Below are 15,002 nucleotides of genomic sequence, written 5' to 3' on the forward strand. Positions count from 1 at the left end.
ATAAATTGAAAATAATAAGGGATGAAATTGACAAAATAAATTCAACTAAAAAAGGATCCAAAACCAATAAAATAGAATTGAAAAGAACGAAGACCAAATTTGACAGAAAAATAAAATGAAATCAAATGGCGGGGGGTGAATTGAAAAATAATTTCAATCAAGAAAATGATAAAAAAATAACAAACAACAATAAAAGAATGATGACCAAACTTGATATAAAAATCAATTTATGTATGATGAAATTAAAAAAGAAATTCAATGAAAGATCCAAAACCAAATATATTGCATTCAAAACAATAAGGACTAAATTTGATTCAATCAATAAATGAGCATACTTCCTTCTTCTTCTTTTAAATTCCAACATGTTTTTTTGAAAAGAGGAGAGAGAAAAAAGGAGAGAAGAAAATGCCCCATTGGAGCCTAATCGCTGCTTCGATGACGGCACGTGCCGCATCACCGTAAAGGGGGTGGCGAGACACTTCCAAGTTCCAACATCATCCTTAAAGACAACTTATGAAGACTGGACGACATTGCATATGCTACCCACTCGCTAGCTAACTATTTTTTTAAAATTATATTTTATATTTCTTAAAAAACATAATTATCCTTAAAACAATATGAAAATTATAAAAAAGCCAAAATAAAATGATGGGAATGCCTTTAAATGCAAAGTCAAGAAAGTTTAATTTGAAAGATATTTAAGTTATTTTATTGTAAAAAAAAGTTGAAAAGTAAAAAGGTCTTGTGACCCATGGTAAATATTTTTTATTTTTAAAGGTAATTTAATAATTTCACAGTGTAAGAAAATTAAAAAGATCCAGTTATATTCTTTTAATTTGGTAACAATAAATGGCTCAATTCTTATTTAAAAAATCTATTGCCACATGAATAAAATGATAATTTTAGAATATGAATTCAAAGTAAAATTGGAGTATGTGTACGATGAAAAGCTGAATTCTTTTAGCTTTCGTTTAAATTGTTAATGTAAATTGTAATTGAAAGATGGTTTAATTAGAATAATTTGTGTGGTAATAATGTATTATTTTCAAGTAGTAAGGATTACTTCTCCCTTCTCTTGGCGTTCAGCATTTTGAAATCCATACCTCTCTCCTCACCCAATTGGTTCATTTCAACATACGCGGATCGGTAGCACTCACTCATGAACCGTCGATGGAAAACAATCCAACAGTAAGAAATCGTCCATCCAGAAAACCAAAAGGTTCTCTCCATTTTTCTCTCACCAGGCAGGCCCCGTATTTATCTGCCCCCAACCCCATCTATGTCTCTCGCACAAATCTAGGTTTCTAATTGTCTGTGTTTACTGTGCCTGTGAGAGAGAGACTTCTAGCAAGTAGTCGTTGTAGTAGTGATGGAGACTGGTGGAAAGGTGAAGAAAGGAGCAGCAGGGAGGAAAGGAGGCGGTCCAAAGAAGAAACCGGTGTCCCGCTCCGCCAAAGCCGGTCTTCAGTTCCCTGTTGGTCGGATCGGTCGATACTTGAAGAAAGGCCGTTACTCTCAACGTGTTGGATCCGGAGCTCCCGTCTACCTTGCCGCTGTGCTTGAGTATCTTGCTGCTGAGGTATAAAAATTTTATTTTTATTTTCTTAAAATTAGTAGAGATATGTATCTAGGCCTGGAGTAACTGTTAATTGGGAACCAGAAGAGGTGGGATGATATTGAACATTTGGGTTTGGGTCGTTGAAGAAAAAGAAGGAATTTGTGTAATTAACATTGCTTATTTGTTTTGTGTGCCTACTTTTGGTTTCTTGTTGTTATTATTAGTACTATTATAAGTTTTGTGGATGATTTGGTTGGGTTTCATGATCGTCTTTGTGTTTGGATTAATTAGGTTTTAGAGCTAGCTGGAAATGCAGCAAGGGATAACAAGAAGAACAGGATAATACCAAGGCATGTGTTGTTGGCTGTGAGGAATGATGAAGAACTTGGAAAGCTACTTGCAGGTGTGACCATAGCTCATGGCGGGGTGTTGCCTAACATCAATCCTGTTCTTTTGCCTAAGAAAACCGAAAAGGCAGCCAAAGAACCCAAGTCACCTTCCAAGGCCACCAAGTCCCCGAAGAAGGCTTAGCCACTCTACCCACCACTAGTGATAGAGTATTTAGTTTTAGCAGTCCTTCTTTCGACATCTGCTTCCTCGTCTATGTCTGTAATTTGCTTTTGATGTGCTTGCCCTGCTTGTAGGTAAATCTTTTACTTTGTGTTTTTCTTTTCTAGGATTTATTTAGATCCATGGAGTTGGCTCTTTACCTCTACTCCGCCATGTACAACAACATCCTCGAATGAATGAAATCAATTGTTGTGTTCTAAATGTTTAAGATCTGCCCATGTTCAAATCAGCTGTTTGTTTGCACAGCCATGTTCTGAGGAGGTGCGCATCAGCTAAAGCTAAAAATGGGCTTTGGCTACGAGATTACAAGGAAGAAAACTAAATGCTTGTTGGGAACTTGTAAGAAGGGGGGATGTCTCACACAAAGGAAATTGGCAAGGGCGGGTGTGTTTGGAAATGCAAATCTTGTTTTTAAAAATTTTGAAATTTTTGTTTTATTTTAATATATTTTTAATTGAAAAACATTTTACACTGTCATCATTAGTATAATTTCAAATACTTTAAACTGTCATTGCCACCCAAATTTCGTTTGAAAGAGTTTTACATCTTCAAAGTGGGAGAACCAGAGGGTTTTGTTGTTTACATTGATGCTCGATGAGTTTTGATGTTTAAATATCTCTTTAGTCTTTCCTGTGCTGCTCCCTCTAGCGGTTGATTATGCGATATAAAAAAAAATAATGTTTGACCGCAAACACACTCTATAAAACATGAGGGGAGGGGAAGGGAGCTGTAATAACCTGGGCACTCAAATATCAACATGAAGGGAGGGGAGCACCAACTCCATAAAACATGATCTGGATTTGTTGGCTAAATAGAGGAGAGGAGGTACAACGGCCGAACAAGTCAATCTACCTCCTACCATCAAATCCACTGATTCCAGAGAGTCAGGGACCTCTACTATCAGCCATGCCACTGAAAGAAACAGAGTCCAAAATAAATCCTCAATGTTTTTTTTTTTTTGGCCTGTTCAGAGTCTTGTTATAATTATTTTTCAAGTATTTTTCATGTTGAAATATATTAAAATAATATTTTTTTATTTTTTAAAAATCATTTTTAAAATATCAAAAAAATCCAAAATATATATATATAATAAATTAATTTTTAATAATAAAAAAATTTAATTAATCCAAACGCTCATGTAGACTCGAGGGCTAAGCAGAACGCCATAGACCCCCCTTAATCCCAATCGAGGGGGGAGATGGGGAATGCCTTACGATCTCATTTCTGTGGGACCTCTCGTAGAAAATACTAAATAGAGAGGATCTTAGCCATAATTCGTAATGTAGCATTTACAACTATACTAATAATCATCTGCTTTCTCATAATCTGGCAACCATGTCAAAATAAAAGATCAGTAGATTAATGATGGGCATACAGCCACCAATTGAGAGGTGAAACGCTCCAATCGAAACCATTCAATTTTTTCCTGGCCTATGCACAATTAACCATGGCAAATACACGACGGTTTCAATCAGGCAAAAACCACCCAAGCATTTATATAATGGATACCTCCACATGGATTTCACAAATTGTGCGCGTGTGTGAGAGAGATTTATATATTAAGTGAACAGAAAAACGCCCACATTTAAGCTATTTAAGCTCATCTTGAATAAAAAACCAGTCAAACAAAATGAAGTCATACGACATGAAGCCTTCTTCTATATAACTCAAAAGTATATTTGAAGTTCAAATATATTCCAGGGCAGATACAAGATGAATCTCTGGAACTGCACCATTAGCAGACTGCAAAATGACAGCCAAAGCTCAAATCTCCATGCAGCAATGAGAATGAAATACTGGGTGCAGCCTCCACTTGAATACCCGAAAGCACTTCAAAAGCGTGAAGTCAATTGAACCTGTCAGTTTCAGGAGGGAAAGAACAAAAAAGAAACCCACAAATTAGTGCAAATTGATTAGTGGACATTAAATAAACATAGTATAACAGCACGCAACTAAGGTTCATCAGATTCCCACTAGATGTGAAGTAAAGCAACATATAACACGTATAACAAAAACACTACAGGAAAAAAAAAACAGCACTGTTCAAGAATCTTTATGCAAGTTCCTCTGCATTCACCATGTTCAAGATTTGAACTAGGGCAAGTTGCTGAACAAAAGCACCAGTGTCAAAGGTTCAGGGGGCAGGCAGTTGCGAGGCAGAAATGATAGTTATCTAGACTTCCTCAATGCCTTTCCTATGGACATGCTTGGTCAAGACTAATAATGATGTATACTTACCATGTGATGTATCAATCAGATGCACACATACCCTTCCGTCAAGATCAGTATATTTGTCAAGCTGAAACTTTGATTAAGTTTATGGCGTCTGATAAACAGTCCAGCTCTACGAGAGCAAACATCTTGGCACTTTAACTTTAAAGTTACATGATCAAAAACTCTAGCTACATAAAAAAGAGAAATCATCTAAATTATGCCCATCACTTCTAGGACTCTCTAACTACATAAAAATGAAAAATTACCTGAATTATGCTCAGCTTATCACTTGGACACTCTATCACTGAAAGATGTTGCCAATGGTCAATTTGATTTCTATTGACCACTAGATTCTTTGAGACAGTGCATATCATAGATCTCCTCAATGGATAGTCCACATATCATGAATATACATTAACCAGGTATATTAAACTAACCCAAATCGCAAGTGATTCTCACTTATTGAACCCAAAAAAAGGGACAACTTTGGTCTAATAACAATAAAAGAACTTTCAGGAGGGTCGTATTCAAAAAGTACTTCTGTGAAAGTGTTTACCTTGACAATAACCAAAAGCTGAGGGATATGGTACTCCCTCCCAGCACTAATGCAGAAAAAAATGGTAACTAGACATCCAATAGTTACCAAAGACACACTATTGTTGCTGATAAGAATAATAAAAATTTCACTACCATCACTGCAGCAACCACATGGTTCCCTTCTGATATGTCTCCAACCTTCCACAACTGCTCTAGGTTTGATTCCACAATGACTTGATCACAAGTCATAAAAATCATTTCCAGAATTACCATTCTATGAGAGGCAAGCTGAAGACCACTTTCAATTCCAACCTGTATTTCTTCATGGCAACCATTTCTAGCTACCATACCTGCTGTTTTTATCCCTACACCCATTTTCTGGCACATTATGCTTTCTTAGTCTGCATTATTATAGGACTAAATACGATCCTTGCAATAACTTTTTATCAAAAATCAAAATGCTTCGTACTTCCATGAGGAATAAGGTAAACTTTCCTACACGCGTGGCATGGTGCCAATGATTTATTCAGATTAGCCAAAAAAATAAAAATGATTGTGATTCTCATTTTTTTTGGAAGGATATGCAGCATAGTAAATCTGCACAATAATAACCACATCAAAGCAGACTAGGAAAAAAAATGCACATCATTATAAATCTCTATAGTGAGATGAAACTAATACTAGAAAACTACAGAGACACAAATGATAAACACACACAAATGAGTTAAGGAAGTGGTATGTATACACTAACCTAGGAGAACCCGCGCTGATGATCCTGTGAAGAATCCTAGCAGCACCAGAATCCCCACCATCAATCAATTCTCTCAACCCCAAATTCCCTATTTTCTCCTCCTCCCCCTCCTCCTCGTCTTCGTTCTCTTCCTGCTCCTGCTTGGGCGTGGCGGTGGTGGAGGCGGCAGTCTTACCAAGAAGCCTCTCGAAGTAATTCCCATATATGTACTCAGGGGTATACCCATCCTCTTCATCAAAAAGCATGATATGTCCGTGCCACTCCCATACCCGATAATCCGATCCTTGTTCCTCGTGAAACCCAACACAGATGTGGTGTTCGCCGATTGTAACTGCCTGACCGGAGTTGGGTTTCAATGAATCGATCTTGCCTGAAAGGATGACTCGAATGATTTCCTTCTCGAGCTTGGACTCTTCTTTTGAGAGCTGGGTTTTGTTGGTGTCATCGTCATCTTCATCTGAGGAGTCATCAACGTTGAAAAGGAGGTCTTCGAGGGATTGGGAAAGGAAAGGGTATTGAGGAGGAGGAGGAGGATGGATTTGGAGGCGACCCATTAGGGTTTGGAGTAAAAGATTGTCGAAGTTAGTGAATGAGCTCATGGTGTTTGTGTTTTGGCTTTTTTTGAAATCAAACAGATCAGATAATAGAAGGGTTTTAGTTTTTGGGGTTGAAGGAAAGGAGAGAGTGAGGGTTTCATTTTGGAGGGGCTTCGTTATAATTTTCCTTTTTTGATAATCTCAAAATTAGTCCCCAATATTTGTTTTTGTTTTCATTTTGGTTCCCAAACTAAATTTTTATCTATTGAGTTCCCTTACATCCAAGAGCCCCCCTTCTCATAACAAACATGTCTACCATCTTATAGGTGATGCAGGAGATAAAATAAATAAATATTTTTTTTAACTTTTTAGGAATTTTATTTTATTTTTTATTTTATTTCTATTCAATATTTAAAAAAATTCTAATTCATTTTATATAAATGGTTGCAATATGAGATTTGAATAAATAAAAAATAAATATTTTGGATGTTTTCTCATTATGTATTTGATATTTGAGATTTTAACTTATCATTTATTTCCTAGCCGTGTTAGTAGGGGACCCAATACATTAGGGACTGATTATTAAAAATAAGATACATTGAGGACTTAATAATTAGTTAAAAAGTAAAGAGGTTTAGGACCAAATAGATAAAAATGGTTGTTTTTTTCATGAAAAAAAAGAGAGAAAAGGGGTATGGATCGGGGATAGCTAGTTTACTAGCTTGCAGGATGTTGTAGCTTGAACTAATTGTTTTTTAAACTCATTAAAATGTTTATGTTATAATGAAATATATGATATTATTATTAAACTCAACAGGTTAATTTTAAAGTCTTTCAACCTGATTTATTATCTATCTCGAATTTAAAATTAACAGGTTGAAAGTTGTCTTGACATTACCATTTAACATACTAGGTACAAAAGCAACTTGAATAATCAGTAAAAAGTATAGTTTGCTTTTAAAAAAATCAATATGATGTTTTTTTTAATATTGAGATAACCATATATTGAATCGACCTGAGTTTCAGGGCTTAACCTGCCTAATTTACGACCCAGATCATAGACTCCACTGAGTTTAACAAAATTTTTTTGAAAAACTATTTTTTACTTAATGATATTATAACAAAAATAAACATTTATAAAATTGAGCTCCGATCAAATACTATGACATTTTTTTAAGACAGTGATAATTTTATAGAAAACAAACTGAAACAAATGATTAAGACCAATTCAAGATTAACCAAATGTTGAAGGATGAAAAAAAAAAAACTAAAAAGATTCAATAAAAAAAAAGAAATGATGGAAGATGGGATTTAAAAAATGAAAACGGTAAAAAAAGGCCCCCTACCTTAATGGGTCATCTTTGAATCATCTTAACCTGACTCTTTATCCAATATGAATTTAAAATTAACTCACGTGAGAATTGTTTCAAAGTGACCCAGTCGACTTGGTGGGTTCAAATATAACCCATAAGACTAGTAAAAAGTGTGGTTTGATTTAAAAACAAAATAAAGATGACATCTTTTTTATATTAAAAAAAATTGAGGTAGAGATACATTGGATCGACCTAAGCTTTACGACTTAAGCCACCAGACTCGTGATTCGGATCATAAACTCCACTGGATTTAACAATTTTTTTTTAATATTTTTTACTTGATGATATGCTAACAAAAATAAAAACTCATAAAATTAAGTATCAACCAAATATTAGGACGTTTGTTTGAAACTACTATTACCTTATAAAAATCAATGCAAAACAAATTATCAAGACCAATTCAAATTCAATGAAATATTGAAAGGTTGAAATTGAAAAAAAAAAAACCAAATAAGATCCAATAAAAAAAAATAAAATTGAAAGATAGAATTAAAAAAAGAAAAAAAGAGGGACAACACTTTCAATATTCATATGAACAATTAAAAAGCTCAGGTTTTACCCTAGTTCTTTTAGTTTAGAAGACTAGTTTATAGGCTCGTGCTGCATTACATGTCAGATCAATTTTTTTAAATAATAAAAAAAAGTTAAGGTTGTGGATAACTATTTGACATTGTTAACAAACCTAACCCAGCCGATCAACCTTAAAACCTCTCGATCCTACTTCTTACCTAACATAGGTTTAAAGTTGAAATGTATGGAAGTTAGCCCGACATAACCCACTAAACTTGGCTGGTCCAAAGATAATCTAGATGATTGTTAAAAAGTTTGAGGAAGAAATTTTTTAAAAAAGATGAAATTGAAAGAATAACCTCCCGACCCAATTTTATACCAGACTTAGGTTTAAAATTAAAAATATTTGATTTACTTTCATATGACCAGTTAACTTAGCCTGTCTAAAGGCAATTTAGATGAACAGTGAAAAAAGGTCAAAGGATAAAGAAGACAAAATTGAAAGGGAAAAAAACTCTCGATTTGACTCATTTCCTAACTCGGATTTAAAATTAAACATGTGAAATTTGTATCGACATGATCTAGTCACTGACCAATCTAAAAACAACCCAAATGACTGGTATAAAAATTAGGAGAAAGAAATTGAGAAAAAAAGGAAATGAAAAAAAACAAAAACATGCTTCACTATGTATGCCTCCAAGTTTCTTAGTTTGTAGTATGATATACTAGAAGTCTACATCGTGGGGTGGGACTGTTGTTTTTTTCATAAAAAATAATATTAAAAAAAGATTAAAACTCATTTAAAAAATGTAATCCCATAAAAAGAGTTGAGCCAACCTGAATTAACCCATCAAATCAACGATTCAGGTCATGAGATCCAGATAAGCCATAAAACAAAACAAAGAAGATACAAAACCCATTTTTTATATAAAAAAACCAATGCTGAATGATAAAATCGGAAAAGAAAATAAGTATAAAAACAAAAAAAATAATGTCAACCCATGTTAACTTCTTAAACCTGTAACCCGAGTCATTGGACCAAAAGCACCCCACCTAGAAAAGTCATGAATCTCAAACCCGAACCAATCAAATGTTGAAGAATAAAATAAAAAAAACTATACAAAAGAATCCAAAACAAAAAACAACAATTAAAAAAATGAGGATCAACATTGAAAAAACAAATTAGAGAAAAACTAAATTTTCTTGATTGAAAAGTGAAATTGAACCAATCAAATGTTGAAGGATAAAATTGAAATTTTAAAAAATAAAGATCAACATGGAAATAAAAAATAAATTAGAGGACACCTGATTTTTTTTATTGAAGGGTGAAATTAAAAATAAAAATCAATTTAACAAAAGAATAACGAGAATAAAAATTGAAATAAAAAATAAATTAGAGAAAAATTGTAATTTTTTGATTGAATGGTGAAATTGAAAAGAAAAATCAATTTAACAAAATGATAAAAAAATCAAATGGACGAGAACCAAATTGAAACAAATAACATAAAACAAATTGAAATTGAAGGCTAAATTGCAGAACAAAGCGACGAGAGGAGAGAGAAAAGAGGAAGAAAGTAAAAAAACATTATCGGTATTAAACTGCCACTCTAACACCACCACTCCCTATCCTAATAGAAAGAGGATGATGTGATGCTCTTAACGACAAGACAATAGAGAGTTTCTGGGTTTTGGGAGGCATCATACACTTCTCTCAAAGGACGTGAACACTTTACTCATGCTGACAGACGTGTTGCACTCGCGCGAATCACTTTTTAAATTATATTTTATATTTAATCAATTATGAAATTACCCCTAAACCAACTTTATAATAAAGAAAATAGCATGAAAAATGCAAAAAAACCTCATAACACTAGTTTTATTTATTTTTTATTTGAAGGGTTTTTGAGGTATTTTAGTGTGATTTAAAAGTATGAAAATATAAAAAAGCTTATAGACACAAGTTTTTTTTGTTTTATCACTTCAAATAGAAATTGAGTATTATAGGCTGAATTTTCCGCAATAAATTTAATTACCAATGAATTATATAAAAAAACTATACTACCCTAAAAACTAAAGCGAATGAGATTTTTTGAGAAATACAAAATCATCCGTGCATGTTCCAATGCATAATATGCTCCACGACTTTTCCCACGACCTTTAGGTTAGCTAGTTAACAATAATCTGAAATATTGGTGTTGCGTGAATAATCTATTTCTTATTTTTTTAATTTAATTCTTAGTCATTGTCAATGATATTTTTTTTTACATTTATTATCATATATGATTCTCAAATAATTTTTTTATATACAAGTCAAGTCAATCATTGATAAACAAAACCCAGTTTCCAACTTGTGATTATAATATTTTCCATGTCTTTTTTTTTTTTTTTTTTGTAAACACTTGCACGTTTTGCGTTTGAAAATAAAATTTATCCAGCCTATTACAAATTGGGTGCCACATAGCTAATAAACACCAAGTAATTGCTTATAGTATTATATTTTTTTCATCATATGAAAAAATAATTACTATCGTTTCTCACGTACAAAAAGTATCATAAATTCAAAGTAAGTGAAATCAATACATACAAATTAACAAATGATGGCAAACGAAAAAAGAAAAAGAAAAAGAAAAAACAGCAAAAAAATAAGGCACCATTATGAAGTCAAGCCAACGCCAGAATTTCTTTTCCTTGTTTCTTCGCTGTTTATTACAACTGTGAAGCATGCAACCCTAACATAATCGTCGTCATCGTATACATCTTCAAGCATCGGCCTGTCATTTTTGTGTGCTGGAACATCTATCGCCTGAGGCTCTCCACTATGTAGTCCGCATAAAGATTCCTTCACATAGCAGAAAAATAGCATGAGAATAAAACCACAATCCACAAAAAAAAATCAAATGACAAGATGAAGAATGCAAGGAAATGAAAAAATGCAAAAGGAGATGAGAAATAATTAAATCTGCTAAACAAAGTGTCTTATTCTAAGACACCCTAATCCTGAAATTATCGGTTACTAAACCAAGTTCTTAGTTTTGGCAACAAGTTAAATGTTCAAAGGCTAGTTCTTTAGTGATTTCAATCCATCAATACAAAAACTCTATGAGCAACAAGAACTTTAACGTCTTATGCTTGCTTCTGGGATCAACATACATTTTCATCATAGTGATTAGATATAGACTAAGCAGCTTTATCAACAAAAGAAAATAAGGCAAAGGCAGCTGCTTCTCTCATCAGGGTGCGTGAGTTTGGATTAGAGTCTCGAAGAGACTTGTCACTTACATTGAATGCTGGATTGCCTCATAGGCATCAGAGGCCGGCAGAAAGTCATTAACAGCAACCTCCTTGTTCTCATTTTTCTTGTCTGAAAGTGCCATTAAGGAAGAGAAAACAATCTATTCCAACTACTTCAAAATAAGGATCAGTGTAAGCTTAGAACCTATGCTTCTAGAGATGCTGCACATTGTTCCGCCTGCTAAGATTTATCTTTTCTATGGGGAGTTGCAAAGAATTAAGAAATACTTGAAAGGATACAATCTTCAAAGAAGCGACGGATCTCAGCTAAACGATGTGGTGGTAATTCCTTGATATCATTGTAGTGGCGGTATTCAGGATCATCAGCACAAACCGCAATTATCTTGTCATCTTTCTCACCCTAAGTTTGTCAATGTCAACAAATATAACTAAATAAAAAGCTTTTTGTCCAGTAAAAAGGAAAAAGAAAATACATTTTTCCAACTGGGGATATGTACCTGATCAATCATTGGCATCAGTCCTATAGCTTTAGCGCGAAGAAAGCATCCTGAAAGAACTGGTTCCTGCATATATAAATTTATTTATTATCAGATGATAAAATATTTCAAAAGTTGTCCTGTATCTATGCTCACATGCTGAAGTCATGGTGTGCATAAAAAAAATTAATAACTCTTTTTGAGGTTTTAAATTGTGGCAAACCTCAAAACTTCAAAGAAAGAAGCCCATGAGATGGAACCAATCAGATTCTAGGCAATCATGCAAACAAGCAGACACATGCAAGACAATCACAAAAGAAATGAGGGATATTTGCAAGAAAAGGTTGCATCAAACAACATGCCTGCATGATAATCAAGACATCCATGGGATCATTGTCCTCACAAAGAGTGCGGGGGATGAAACCATAGTTGTGGGGATATACAACTGAAGAGTAAAGCACACGGTCAACCTGCAAATACAACCATTTAGCAACCTGGTGTATATTAACGAAGGGCACAATTAGGGAGATTACAACATGTTATTACCTTGATCAGTCCAGTTTTTTTGTCAAGTTCATATTTCACCTTGCCCCCTTTCCCTATTTCAACCACCTGCACAAATTCTCCATGTCATCAGCGGACCTTGCTCAAAGCAAGAACGTCTAAAGGACTGCAGCTTGTTTACCACCAGTCAGTCAAAGTTCTCATGTCTTCTCACTTATATATTTGGTGTCGATACAGAAACCATATATTCAAGTTAAACTCTCAAAGCAGATACCAAATAGGAAAACAAGTAATTTTATGGTATATAAACTACCAAGTTGCTTAGTTGGATCTCATGAATATGCAGGCTATTGGAAAGCCAAGAAAGTATAAAATTTCATTGACTTGAATTCGACTCCTTTTTTTAGAAAGACTAAATAGATAGGACAGTTGGGTTCCTGTACTTCTCAATTATCTATTTTGATTCTGTGGTTACATCATTTTTTTGGTTACCAACAGACTGATGTGATGCGACTAACAATGCAAAGGTTCTTTGAACTGTAAAAAGACGGGGGTGTATGTAAGGGCAAAAAATGGTGATTTTAGAGATAACAGAGGAGATGTATTTTGGTGGTTTTTTTTCTTCATTTTTTCGTAGTTTATTTGAATCGGTTTTGAAGGATTCATGGTTAACTCTGAGTATGCTCGCTACAGTAGGTTTTATCTTTACGATGATGAGCAACTCTAGAGGTTGTTGGCTACGGTGTCCATTTTTGGAAGAGGAAAGTCACGTGGATCCCATCAGGGAATAAAGGGGAAGGCAATGATGGGGTGTTTGGTTAAACAGGGAAGAAAAGTTTTCAAGGATAACACTACTCTGACTTAAATATATAGAGATCTCATCTCTTTTTCAGTTAAGGGCAGCGTGTTTAAATTCAACTGAATCCTGCCACTATAATTCAATTGCATCTACTCCAAACAACTTAGAAAAAGATTAATGGAAGAAAAGATTTCTGGTACATCAGTGCCTAATATAGCAGCACGAGTATTCCTACTCTTTACGACTCTTGTCAATACAAAGTAATAAGATTGACGTATTTGTTGGTATTTTATGATATTAATCCATGACAGCATGCTCTCTTCACACAAGTATCCGAGAAACACTACGAAATAAAATGGTGGTAGAGAGGTTCAATATCCTTACACAGTTGAATATCTTTGGAGCTTCAGGTCCTGAATTGATTTGTCCCAAAAAAAAACACACAAAAATATAGCATGTTATTCTACCAACAACAGCAGGAATAATCGTTAATCAAGTATTAATTAATTCTGCATCACTTATATTGACATTGCATACCAATCTCCAGATCATGCCAAGGATGTGCAGCAACAGATCTCCTATTCATTGATGAAAGTATCCTTTCATTAAGAGGTGGGTGTGAGGAATGGCGAGAGATAGGAAGTTTACTGGGAGTCTCAATAGGAGGAGCCATGTCTATAATCTGGGAACACAGACATCAATAGTTTAGACACTGCTGCATTCGGTGTACACTCAGAATGCAGATGCGATCTACAATCTACTTAACCGCTCATTTTGCAGGGCATCGATAATCTGTTGTAGATTCTCAAATTAAGAGTGCATCTAAAATAACAGCATTGAACATGGACCAGGACAAACAGATAACATATTAGCAGTAATCACCTGATTTTCCAATCTCCCATAAGTTTCCTTATACGATATGATGCTTAAATAAAATAAAGCTAGCAAAGTTTCGAACAACTTGGTAACTGAAGTCTTCATAAATGACATTATTAAACCTTTTAAATGCAAACAGAAACTCATTTAACTTTCGAAACTGAACTAACACACCGGACAAACATCAACCGCCTGGTATCATTTTCCAACCGACAACGACCATCACAAAACAGCCTTGTTTTGGTTTTCAAAAGTCTTAACAGCATTTTGTCGGTTTTTTAACGTTTTCGAAAAAGAAAAACAAAAGGCACGGGAAGATTGTATGCATGGTCAGGCTAAAAATGCTTTGAGACTCGAATATTTTGAGGAAAACATCAAGATTCGAAAATCAAATGAAAACATAAAAACAGCATAGAATCAACAAGCATAAAATCGAATGATCTACATAGCTGGCTATAAAAACGAAGATATTTTTCTCCACCCAAGATAATACTCTACAACAATCAGATCCATTAGCAGAAAAGATAAATCACTTAAATCCGAACTGGATTCATACCTGGAATACTAGCCAGGGAGTCCGAGTGGCGGTATGGTTATAATAAGCTCTTCTCAGAAACGAACAACGCGCAGATCTATCTGCTCTCAGAAGAAAGAAAGAATATTTGGAGAGGAGAGGAGATGAGATGAGTAACAATAAAGGCAATAAATTCTCTGCTTATTATAGAAAGCGCTCGGGTAGACAAATGAATGTTAATACGCGTTCTCTTCCCGCTCTCTTTCCTTTTTCCCTATTTTAAAGGCCCTAAAAGCAGAATCAACTAATTAAAGGAAACGCAAGTCCTCCAAGTATAATGATACTTTCCATTGAGTCTATAAACTTCAGAATTAAGCAATACCATCCTACTATTGTCACACGCTTCCCTCAATCACTGCCCATCAAATACACAAGCTGTTTAGAAAAAAATTAACTAAAATAATATATCAATATTATTCTCTGCTATTAAAACTAAATTCTAATGGACATGGCATGTATTCAATTAATTTTA

The 15,002-nt window shown here is 34.1% G+C and overlaps 3 protein-coding genes across 4 annotated transcripts; 1 reads left to right on the forward strand and 2 right to left on the reverse strand.

Moving 5' to 3' along the window:
• Positions 1–1,174: 1,174 nt before the first annotated feature.
• On the forward strand, positions 1,175–2,329 carry LOC18099970 (histone H2A). The gene is made up of 2 exons (XM_006381120.3): positions 1,175–1,579; positions 1,850–2,329. Exons 1-2 carry the CDS (start codon positions 1,370–1,372, stop codon positions 2,087–2,089), a joined length of 450 nt encoding a protein of 149 aa, XP_006381182.1. The 5' UTR covers positions 1,175–1,369; the 3' UTR covers positions 2,090–2,329.
• A 1,383-nt stretch (positions 2,330–3,712) lies between these two features.
• On the reverse strand, positions 3,713–6,327 carry LOC7487244 (uncharacterized). The gene is made up of 2 exons (XM_002309006.4): positions 5,631–6,327; positions 3,713–3,984 (listed from the first exon to the last, which is right to left on the reverse strand). The coding sequence occupies exons 1-2, from the start codon at positions 6,227–6,229 to the stop codon at positions 3,975–3,977; spliced, it is 609 nt and encodes a 202-aa protein (XP_002309042.2). The 5' UTR covers positions 6,230–6,327; the 3' UTR covers positions 3,713–3,974.
• Positions 6,328–10,514: 4,187 nt separating this feature from the next.
• LOC7454911 (soluble inorganic pyrophosphatase 4) lies at positions 10,515–14,743 on the reverse strand. 2 transcript variants are annotated; one of them, XM_024602585.2, is made up of 9 exons: positions 14,513–14,743; positions 13,618–13,872; positions 13,465–13,493; positions 12,324–12,389; positions 12,140–12,247; positions 11,799–11,864; positions 11,581–11,701; positions 11,329–11,410; positions 10,515–10,888 (listed from the first exon to the last, which is right to left on the reverse strand). In XM_024602585.2, exons 2-9 carry the CDS (start codon positions 13,751–13,753, stop codon positions 10,846–10,848), a joined length of 651 nt encoding a protein of 216 aa, XP_024458353.1. In that variant the 5' UTR covers positions 13,754–13,872; positions 14,513–14,743; the 3' UTR covers positions 10,515–10,845. The 2 variants fall into 2 exon arrangements, with proteins under 2 accessions (XP_024458353.1, XP_002309043.1); XM_002309007.4 differs by having other exon boundaries at positions 13,618–13,762; positions 14,513–14,742.
• Positions 14,744–15,002: the final 259 nt, after the last annotated feature.

Source organism: Populus trichocarpa, chromosome 6 (assembly GCF_000002775.5).
Source record: "Populus trichocarpa isolate Nisqually-1 chromosome 6, P.trichocarpa_v4.1, whole genome shotgun sequence".
NCBI lineage: Eukaryota > Viridiplantae > Streptophyta > Magnoliopsida > Malpighiales > Salicaceae > Populus > Populus trichocarpa.